Consider the following 11,350-nt stretch of genomic DNA (forward strand, 5'->3'; position numbering starts at 1 on the left):
CCTAACTCTGTGTCATTATCCCTCTCTCATTCTTTCTATTTTCTTCATTTAACATACTCTCTTTCACCATGTTCAAGGTAAGAATTCCATTTGTAGTGTAATTGTTAGGAAAAACATCAAGAGTCTCCCAATTGTTTGGTAAAGAATTGATCAAACACAATGCAAGAATTTCATCTTCTAACTTCATATTCAATGTAGTTGATTGATTCAATACCATCTAAAAAACATTGAAATGATCATAAGCAACAGTCTTATCAGTGTACCTGATACATCAATTTTTTGAATAGAAATGACTTATTATATGCATTTGTTTCACATAACTTCTTTAGAATTTCCCAAAGTTTGTTGTCATTTTTTTTATTAGCAACATGTTGATAAACACTGTTATCAACCCATTGTCGAATCTTGCTAATGACTATAAGTCTCCAAACATGACTTCCAAATTGAGTAATTGATTTTCATAAGCTTAATCATTGTATTATTATTATTAGAAGACTTCTCCATTTGGCTAGACCAAAATAATCCCTGAGTAACTTGTCTTTGATACCACTTATTGAAAAAGCAAACCAATAATTCACAACACCACTAGCACATGCACAAAGGAATCTATCAACTAAATAGCATGAAAAACAACACCAAATTTTAGCGTGAAAAACCCTTCAAATGTAGTAATAATCACGGGACTCATAGGCCACTTAAACACCTCCACTAATCGACTAATGGTTATGTTGTGAGATATGTACTTCCTGGCATAGAAATGAGACGAAAAAGAACACAAGCAAACACTGATTGTTTACGTGGTTCGATCCAACTGGATCTACGTCCACGGAAGGGAATCAATCAAATAGTTCACTAAGGCAAAAGAAATGGAGAATACATAGTTTATACATAGAGATGAGCCCTAATCTTCCTTCTATGACCTCCCTCTCAAGCGACACCTTGATACAAGGCCTCAAGATGCTCTCCTCCTCTCTAGCTCTCCTAGCTATTCTCTCCTCCTTTGTGGTAGCTTAAGATCTCTTCCCTTGCTATCCTAAGCCTCACACCTTAGATTTCTTCCCTTGCTCTCCTAAGCCTCACACCCTCTCTATTTATAGAAGCAAGAGAGTGGTAGGTGGGAGGTAGGTGAGCGGTAGGTGAGCGGTAGGTGAACGGTAGGTGAGATGTGGTAGGTGAGCGGTACCACATTACAAAAGTGCCCTTTTATTTTAGTTCATTAATTGGGGGTCAAAATAACATGATACAAAAAGTTCTTCTCAAGAATACTCCTAGAAAAAATCAATAATCAATCATCACCAAACAGGTGATATACATCAACTCCATCAAACACAAACGGTTTGGTAATCTCACCAAGTTCAAGAAAAATTAAATTTTCTTACTCGAAATTCCTTTCACGTTGCTGCCCCAAAACTCTATGCTTCACTAGACTAATTCTTGCCACCAAAAGCTGTGAAGTCATCTACCTTCCGTGTTCGTGAACTGTAATGAGAGAAAACTAAGGAAAAGTTGAATGGGAGAGCAGTTACCAAATGCTTATTACTGCTGGTAGTTTATTTCCTTTTTTTTTATATAGTGGAAAACAAAAATTTAGTTTTCAATAAAGGCAAAAGTCTTCACATTGCAGGGTCCCACAACAAGTTCGCCTCCATCCATGGCTCCTTTCCCTCTATCTCCTTCCTACGATAGGAGTAGATATGGTGTCCTTCCCGTGTTAGGTTCCGTCTCCATCGCCCCATTCCCTCATCTCTCATCACTCAAATGTTGCTTCATATAATAGCTTTTGAAAATTGCTTCATCAAAATGCTTCCAAGGTAATTGTCAAACGTGAATTAGTCTACATATTAATTTTGCCCTTCTTTGCTGTTTAGTCCTCTATTTATCAAACCTTCCCACTAGGACCCATTTTTATATAATTTCTTTTCTTTCATTTTGAGTGCGAGAACCAATTTTCATTCTGTGATAACCTAATTGACACAAGCTCATGAATGATACTGGTCAACAGGTTTTGAAATGAAGAGGCACATTGGAAATCAATAAAATTCTGATGAACTTTGTTGAAAATTCTGATATATTTTACAAGCACTTCCTATGATTGAGCTTTTTTTTTTGTTTGTTTAAATTTCATTTATCAAATATATTTCTTCAATAACTGTTGTTATTGTCACCTTTGGTTTCACTTCTGAGGTTGTACCAGCTGTCTTGCTTTTGGAGATATTTTCCAGATGTAGATATATTTCTAGTTTGATAAATTTGATGTATATGTGTGACCAGATGATTATGTGATGTTGAAGGAGCAATTTGGACTTCATTTTCTTTTATATGACACTTCTAATTTCTTTTAAATGATGTTTTTTGGAATTTGTTTTTCTACTTCTGCATTTTGCAGTTTCAGCAAGTCATTTTATTTTAGTGCAACTTTTAGTTGTATTCGGCTAAATAGAATTTGCGCTCACTACCGTTGTTTGTCTCATATTTTGGCAATCTGATTGAAGTATATGCACGTATTATAATGTAAACTAAATATTTTTTTAATCATACTCATAAATTGTATCCTGAGTAGAAGCTAGTTTTGTTATTTTGACATTAAATTGTGAATATATTTTTCATATTAGCAAATTATATTATAAATGCTAGCACAACACATTTTAAGATGTTTTAATTGGAGAGGAAAGTCATAAAAACCAAGTATAATTTGTTGTGTTTACATAAATGAGCTCTAGTCAATCTTCTGCCACTGCAAGTGTTCTTCGTAATGCGCAAGTTTATAGCGAACGCAAATTGCAATGTGTTATATGAACAACACAGAAGGGTAAAAATAAAGAAAGAAGATTTTATCATTGCCCATAAAATCGAACATAGAGTGATTGTGATTTTTTCCAATGGATCGATGAAGACGAATCAACAATTAGCGACATCTTATGTCTTCTAAGTGAGCATGACAATATAGCAAGAAAGCATGATGATATGGTTAGAAAGAATTTCCTGTTTGTCTTATTTTATTTGAAGATGTTGATAGGAGTGATCATTGTAGCTATGATATATTTTAAATTTGGGTAAAGAATGTGTAGGAGTTATTAGGTCTTATGTTATTGCTGTGTCTTAACTCTTGTAATGGGTCATTGTCACTGTCAAAGTATTTGTAAGCTTTGTTTGTCGAAAAAGTTGTCGTTCCTTATATATAGTGCTTGTAAAAAAAATTGTTAGCAGTCCAAAGCTTCTCGCCCGATGCTTGCATTTAGCAAATTATAGCCATTTAATCCTTTTAATTGTGATTGAATTGCTATTTTGTACTCTTAGCTTTGCAATTTTACAAACATACCAAGAAAGATTTGGATGGTGAAAATATAAAATGTAAAATATAAGAGTTAGATATGTAAATACATAAGAATAGGGTGATGTGTATGTAAATGCCCTTCAATATTAAATCACTAATAGAAACCAACACTACCAAGGATGGACATGCAAAATTGTTCTTTTCGCACAAGCAAACAAAGTCATGGCGTCTCAAATTTTGATCGAAAAATGATCAATCGGATCAATTTTTAAGTGGATTTGATCCAATATATTAAAACCATAAAATACTATTAAAATTATGTACATCCATACAAAATATAATCCTTGAACTGAAACTGGCGTTCATCTGTGCAAATACAATCCTTCAAAACTACAAAAACTTATCTATATTATAAAGAACTCAGATAACAACCTTCAAAATAACAGCAATCTAAGTAAATGTTTCAATTATTTACAATCACCAATCACTCCAAATTATAACTTGTAGTCTACAACTAAATAACGTCTAAATGAGACAAAAAAAACAAAAAAGAAAATGGGCATTTACATGCATAGCACACAATTCTTATGTATTTGCATTTCACACACCCAAATGTATCAATTATTTACAAGCAACAGTCACTCCAAATTACATTTGCTCTTTCAAAACTCCTTGTAGAGGGAGGGAGAGAGATGCTTCAGTCAATACATGATAAAAAACTTCCAGATTTCTTGAATCAAGGAAGCATGAAGCTGCTTGGGCTGAAAGTCTTGATAAAGTTCTGGATCTGAGTAAAAGATGAAGTTAATGACAGGTTAATTTAATTTGGGTTTAAATCCTTTTGTTCTTCTTTTCTGCCTGCCGTTCTGATATCAGACATCATCTTCTCATACCTGCAACTTAAACAAGCTTTAAGAAAGTTACAAGATAGTCTGTTTTTTTGTGAAGCTGCACAAGATAATGTTCAATTTGTTCATAAAATTATTATGGACGAAAAATAAATGAAAAGAAAATTAATTGTTTTGATAGGATGTTCTGTGAAAGCCTTAATCACCTGTACATAACTGTTGTTCTATTCCTAGCTTTTTAATTTATAAACAAACATAAGTCGAAATTGGAAAGTAAAGCTGTCAGTTTCTATATTTCTAACATGGTAAATTTTTGAGGCTCAATTCTTATTTATTTACATATCTAACAACCAAACTTCACTTTTTAACATTTATACCACCAAAATGTTTCAGATCACATCAAAATTCCACAATTTTAGCTTCAAAAAGGTGAAATACACCTTTTCATGCATAGGTAAGGTGGCATATATATAAAAAATGAACTTTGGGTGTTAGATATGCAGATAAATAGGAATTAAGAGGTATGTATGTAATGCATCCTAGTTTTTATAGGTCTACTATGTAGTTAGTCTTTCAATTTCAGATGTCCAAATTTCTTTATCAGGTTAGTTGATTAACAGACGTTTTAAAACCCAAATTCTAATTCAAAAGCTATAATCATCATTGATTTTGAATCTGAGAACTCGTAGACAAAATTCTCTTCTGTCATATGCAACTCATATAGAGAGGCCATGAACATGGTTTGATTACAGCATAATTTTGAAAACAAAAACAACTTGCTTTATCTAACTGATCTTTGTAATTTACATTCATACCAAGAAATTATAGAAGATACCTGTGGGAAAACTAAATTATATGCATGATGCCTGAGAACTGCAATTTTTCTGCTAAAATATAAGAACTTGAAACCTGATCCTGCATGTAGTTGCAAGGGATGAGATGAAAAAAAGAAAACAGCTGAAAATCTTATTCAGGCATAAAATTTAATGGTATGGTTTACCTGTAATGAATGAGAAAATAGTTGGAGAGCTAAGAATGAAAATGAGATGTGCCTTTACCTGCATTCCAAGTTCAAATTTTTATCTAAGAAGCTGGTGGTTGAAGCAAACGATTCTCCCTTTCCCAATTATAAAGTTTTTGGATTCTCCATTTATGCTGCTTACCTTTATTCTTTACTAGAAAGTCAAGTTGAATCTTTTCCTCTCTCTCCCTCTCACTCACTCACTCACTCACTCTCACTCTCACTCTCTGTTTTTATATCAGAATTATAAAGTTCAAAATCATATCATGAAGTCAATCATCTTTAACATTATAAGAATCTTAAAATGAACACAAGAAACTTTAACAAAGACAGAATATGCACTCATATACCTACCAATTGAGATATGAAAGCTAAAAAAGCTACTGTCATTTCAAGTACCGAGCTCAAATGAAGAAAGATAAAAAGTGCTGATATTTAATAAGCAAACGTATCCCCCCCCCACCCCCCTGTAGTAGCAATCAAATGAAGACCGAGATCGTAGCAAGCATATTTACATTTTACCAAAAGCGTTACATTGCATCCTTGTAAACAAAGCATCTGAGATCGAAGCAAAAATGTCTTAATCTAGTGTTTTATGAAGGAGTATACAATTAAATTTTCAAAAAATTTGTAAAAATCATTTAACAAAAATTAAATATAAAATGCATGTCATATGTGTATCCCTTCAACTATAATGCAAGTGTTTCCATTTATTTTTCTTTTTATTTTTGAAGGAGTTGTCAGTTCGTCTATTATCACATACTTTCTTTTTTCAAATAAGTTTCTCTTCTGGATCATGTGGATGATCGGGAGAAGAAAGGAACTGTGAAAGCAGGACATACAAAACTAGTGGATAGAAAAGAGAAAGAACAAGGAGAACCTCCATATGACAAACCTCGCTAGAATAGGTCAAGCAAATACTCCCAAACAAGATCGGATTGAAGTAGTTGTGTCAAATATCCACGAAAGAATGCCTATGAAAGCTACCTACAACCAGAGATTCAGGTGTGTTTATTTATTATGGGGTCCAGAGTGCTTGCAAGGGGACATATCCCACTTGGTTAATTATATCTTGGGAGTTGCCCAAGAATATTCTTGATCCAAAGAGCACCGCTTACATTTAAATTGATAACTGGCACAATACTATCAAATGACAGTTATTTCAAATGAGAATACATCAATGCTTTCAAAGTGCCTAAATTGCAATTTTGTAGCATCCCATATCGATCAGAAAGAAGTAGAGAAAATAATCTAAGCATGCAAACATGTCTGAAAAGTGATAAAATAAGCCAAATATAAAATAATAAAATGTCGGTGTCACTGGTCGGCAACATATCCCAAACAAGACAAAGGTGGACGTACTCCGCATGTACATAGCCAGTCTTAATTCTATATATAAATAAAATTTATAATTAAGGTACAAAACTCGAGCAAACAGCTCTTGGTCCTCGTCATATGGTTATGTTCTTCTGCTACCTCAAAATTCGTGTACCTACCTTATTTCTAATATAAGACTCTTCTGGGACTAAAGGTACTGAGAATAAAAGAGAATGAAGTGACTCGACTTGCTTTAAAACAATGTTAGCAAAAAAACTAACAAACATGCAACATATGATGAGTCGTGTCTTTTTATCGAGGGAGCTAAATAGCAACTGCATACAAAAGTTTAGTAGAAATCATGACTTGCTCCCCCTTCAATGGTACTTCTATGTGTGCATATATATAGACACGACTCCCTGCAGAAGAACGCTCTAATATACTACTATGCTATCAAGCATGCAAACACACTAAAAAGTACAAAAGATGATGCCTAGCTAGGGCAATCAAAGCAATAGAGAATTATAGTCAGGGCATAAAAAAGACTACCTAGCATCCTAGTCTTTAGCTTAGCACGTCATCTAATGAAAATGTGTCATAAACAATATTTAAGTACTCAGGGTAAGGTCTACAGGTAAGTATGACTTTAACGGGGTAGCTGTGTCGACCCCTTCCTAAAGATTCAAAGGATCTGAAGGGTGTCACCTAGAATGGATTTTGAAAGAGTTGGACTTACATTTGGCTAGTGATACAAATTTTATTTCCAAGTGCACTTGCACTATGGGGTCTCATGCAAGTGTATGTATCGTATAAGTAATATAAGATTTTGAGTCTAGAATATCAATCCTATAGAAAGTGAGGGAATTAGACTTAGGAGAATTTCTAGCCTACTAGATTTAGTTTTTTAGCCTGGAATTGAAATTAAGTAAAAGTTCTGCAAGCTACTCCTACTGAATTGCAATCTAGTTTAAAGGTTATCCTACCTAATTCTTACTTATCCTAATTGGATTGGTGATTATCAAGATATGAAGTTACATTCCCTTGCAATGATTTAAGTGGTAGTGTAGAAAATGTAAAGTGTCAATTGTGAATGTGGCAAGTGACAAATATGAGCAACTCTCTTCTTTACCCTCCCGAGTGCATAAAGAATTTTGATTAAATTGTTTTTAATTCCTTAAACTTCAATTTGAACCCATCAAAAATTAAGTCATTAACATTTGCATCTCCCTACAAAGTACTGATACCATACCCTATAGATCATTTTGAATAACTTAGTTGTTCTATCATAGGTCTCTTAAGTTTAGGGGTGTAAACGAGCCAAATATGAGCGAGCCCAGGTTCAGCTCGTGTTCAGGCCATTTATATTTCGAGCTCAAAAAGTGTGTTCGTGTTCGACTCCTTTGCTTAGCGAGTCCAGGTTCAGCTCGTGTTCTTCGACCTCCCATTACTAATATACTATATTAATATATTATTATTATTAATTTATTATGTATTATAATTTATAAAATTTAATTTTTTAAAATATCATAAATTTTTTATATATAATTATTTTAAATAATTTTATATTTCGAACAATATGCATAATTATTCGTGTTTGATTCGTTTAACTAAACAAATGAAAAAAATTTGTTCACATTGTCTCTGTTTACTTATGGAACGAATCCAACACCAATTCATACGAACTCATTGAAACAGGAAGATGAAACCAACAAGAACATTTGGCGAGATTTATCCCGAATAGAGCCGCAATGGACCTTGACATCGCTCATTATCTGTTAATGGCGGCTCCAAGAAAGGAGCAGGGGATCAATGGAACATCATCGCCAGGCAAAGCAAAAGGGGCCTACAGGGAGATTCTTGACCGCATTATCCTGCAGAATCGAACTCGGTCACTTGTTTTCAATAACAGGCCTACGGCAGCAACTGAAATGTTTTCAGAGATTTCCTTTGGTTCTCCTTCGAATCATAGGAGGTCGAAGAACAAGAGGTATGTTTCTCAATCCGCAGAGGGTTCTTCCTGCACCTGATATTGTGGATGATTTTTATATGAACGTTCTTGATTGGGGAAAAAGAAATTTCGTTGCTGTTGCCCTCGGGAACTCAGTTTACCTGTGGAATGCTTCAATCGGATCCGCTTCTCCATTTGTGACGTTTGACGATGATGTTAGTTAGTCCTGTGAGCAGCGTCTCTTGGGCTTCGGATGGGCAGGACATTCTATTGGAGTTGTCCAATTTCCATGTTCAATTGTGGGACCTTAGGTCAAATCGTCCATTCAGAAATTTAGATGGCATCAATCAGTCTAGAGTAGGGTCTCTTGCCTGGAATGGCAATATCCTCACAACAGGTGGAGGAGGTGGAAATATTGTTAACAATTTAGTGAGGATTTGATCCCACACTGTTCAGAGATATAGAGGGCATCATGAGGAGATCTGTCGGCTCAAATGGTCGGGCTCTTGCAGCAAGTTAGCAAGCTGTCACGGACTAACTTTCGTCAAGTCACCCGTGCGACTTTAGCGCTCTCTCTTAGCACTAAATCAGCCTAATCACTCACAACACTGGACTTAGCAGCCCCAAGCACTCTTAAGAAGAAGAATAGAGAGAAGGGAATACTTTGCAATTGAATACTAGAATGCTTTGATTCAATGCTTGGGTCAATACAAATGAGGGGAGGAGCTCCTATTTATAGCCTCCTCCATGCCTTTGGCCTTTCATCTAGCCAATGTGGGACTATACAATGTCCAAGAGAAGCTTCTAGATTATAATATAATATTCTATCTCTTAGACTATTCTAATGTACATAAATAACTCTAGAACATTCTAGGTTATTCTTAGATCCTCTTTAGAGCTTTTCCTTCTTGCTCTCCCCTGAACGTGGTGGAATCTTCTAGAGCCCCTTTGATGACTCCTCATATTCGGACCTTCTCTAGAATCTTCCATCTCGTGTTTGTCTTGACGACTTCTTGAATATGGCGGAGCGTGACACTCTCCCCCACTTAAACCCGCAATGCCCTCATTGCGGCTTCCCCTGCACCTTTGAAACTGCCTCTTCGATTTGCCCCCATACTTGGCAATCTTTGGCTTCTCCTTGATGCAACACGTCTTCCTGGCTGGCGGCTTATCTCTTGCCTCCACCACATTCCTTGGCATCCCAGCTCTTTGGGATTCTTCTCCTTCATTGTTATGAAGGATAGCCAAGTTATCCCCCTTGTCCTGTGAAATGCCATCCCTGAACTGGATCGCCGATAGCGTTTTGGATCCTTGCTTGCTTAACCTTATTATCGGTATTGAGCAAGCTAGACTCCCTTCCGTAATGCATAGGCTATTGGCAAATGGCATTGGGAATGCTCTTGTTTGCTCCAAGAAGTTCATTCCCAGGACAGCTTTGTAATCATCCAAAGGAATGACAGAGAAATCAATATTACCTGACCATGCCCCAATGCTGGTCTTGACTCCCTTAGCCACTCCGTCGATTGGCATCTCTGCTGAGTTGATGACTTTGATAGAGCCCCCTCCTTTAGTCATCTGCAACCCCAATCTCTTTGCTTCATTACTGGAGATGAAGTTGTGGGAAGCTCCCGTATCTACCATTGCCATGGTAGTCTTCCCTCCTATTGTCATCTCCACAAAGAGTAACCCCTTCCCTTGGGGTTTTGTTGGAGCTTGCACCGCATTCAGCTGTTGAAGAGATCCAACACGTGCCTCCATGTCATTTTCCCTGTCACTTTCTTCTTTATGGCTTGCAAGAAGAGAATTAAGGGCCTTCTTTTGAGGGCAATCCCTTGCCCAATGAGGTCCTTCACAAAGAAAGCAGCGGTTTTGATATTGCTTGTTTTTGGCCTTCCACTTATCCCATGCCGTCGTTGGAGTTGATTCACGACGTTTCTCTTCCTTGTTTTTGCCCTTGTCATCCCCACCTTTGCTGTTGCAACTCTTTATATCCTCAGGCTTTCTAGGCTCCTTTGAATAATCGACCAAGCTTTCGGCAACCGCGATGGCAGTGGCAAGATCTTGCACTCCTCGCCTCCTAAGCTCGGTCTTTGCCCAATGTTGAAGCCCATCCATGAAGTTGAAGAGAGCATCCTTATCTGATATATCTGGGATTTCAAGAACTAGACTTGTGAACTCTTTGATGTAGCCCTGAATCAAACCTTCTTGCTTGAGCCTTCGTAGCCGGGCTCGAGCCTCATCTTCAGCATTCTCGGGATAAAACTGTTTCTTTAGCTCTCTCTTGAAGTCATTGAAAGTGGACATGGTGCACAAACCTCTCTCTACATCTCCTTTTCTTCTTCTCCACCAAAGCATAGCGATGTCTGCAAGATAAAGAGAAGCAAACTGAATTTTTGCATCTTCATCGGCAATCCCCATCGCTCCAAAGTATTGCTCTAGTCCCCATAGGAAGTTGTCTACTTCCTTCGCGTTGCGAGTACCTCCAAAACTCATAGGTTTTGGCACTTCGATCCTCCTGGCTTCGAAAGTGGGATGGCTTGTGGATGACGCGAGTGCCTTCTTGCACAACGAAATGTCTCCACGCATTTCCTCAAAGCTAGCACGTATGTCGCTCATCTCTTCCTTATAGGCACTTTGCACCTCTTGGAGCTTCCCCATAAAATCCTCCCGCAACTTAGCCACTTGGCCCATTAAGGTCTCCTCAAGTTGGAGCATCATATCTTTGATAGTTGAATGGATGGTGACGTCCTCCTCCTCGAGTCCATCAGCCCTTTGGCCAAGTTCCTCTACTTGGCCCTCCATGCCATTCATTGCCTCCTCCATCCGAGCAAAGGGTGAATCAAAGCTATGCATGATCTCCTTAGACCTTCCATGTGGCTTGGGTGCAACGGGGTCTCTTTGCTCCTGGCGACCTCGCCCTTGAGATGACTCCACATTTTGAG

The 11,350-nt window shown here is 36.9% G+C and overlaps 1 protein-coding gene across 1 annotated transcript; it reads right to left on the minus strand.

The window, feature by feature from the left end:
* Positions 1-9,100: 9,100 nt before the first annotated feature.
* On the minus strand, positions 9,101-11,345 carry LOC110034019 (the record flags this gene model as incomplete). The annotated part of the gene is given in 1 exon segment (XM_020738246.1): positions 9,101-11,345. A coding segment is annotated over 1 exon segment (2,067 nt), but the record flags the coding sequence as incomplete, so codon positions are not given.
* Between the last annotated feature and the right edge of the window lie 5 nt (positions 11,346-11,350).

This window comes from Phalaenopsis equestris, unplaced genomic scaffold (assembly GCF_001263595.1).
Source record: "Phalaenopsis equestris unplaced genomic scaffold, ASM126359v1 Scaffold001328, whole genome shotgun sequence".
NCBI lineage: Eukaryota > Viridiplantae > Streptophyta > Magnoliopsida > Asparagales > Orchidaceae > Phalaenopsis > Phalaenopsis equestris.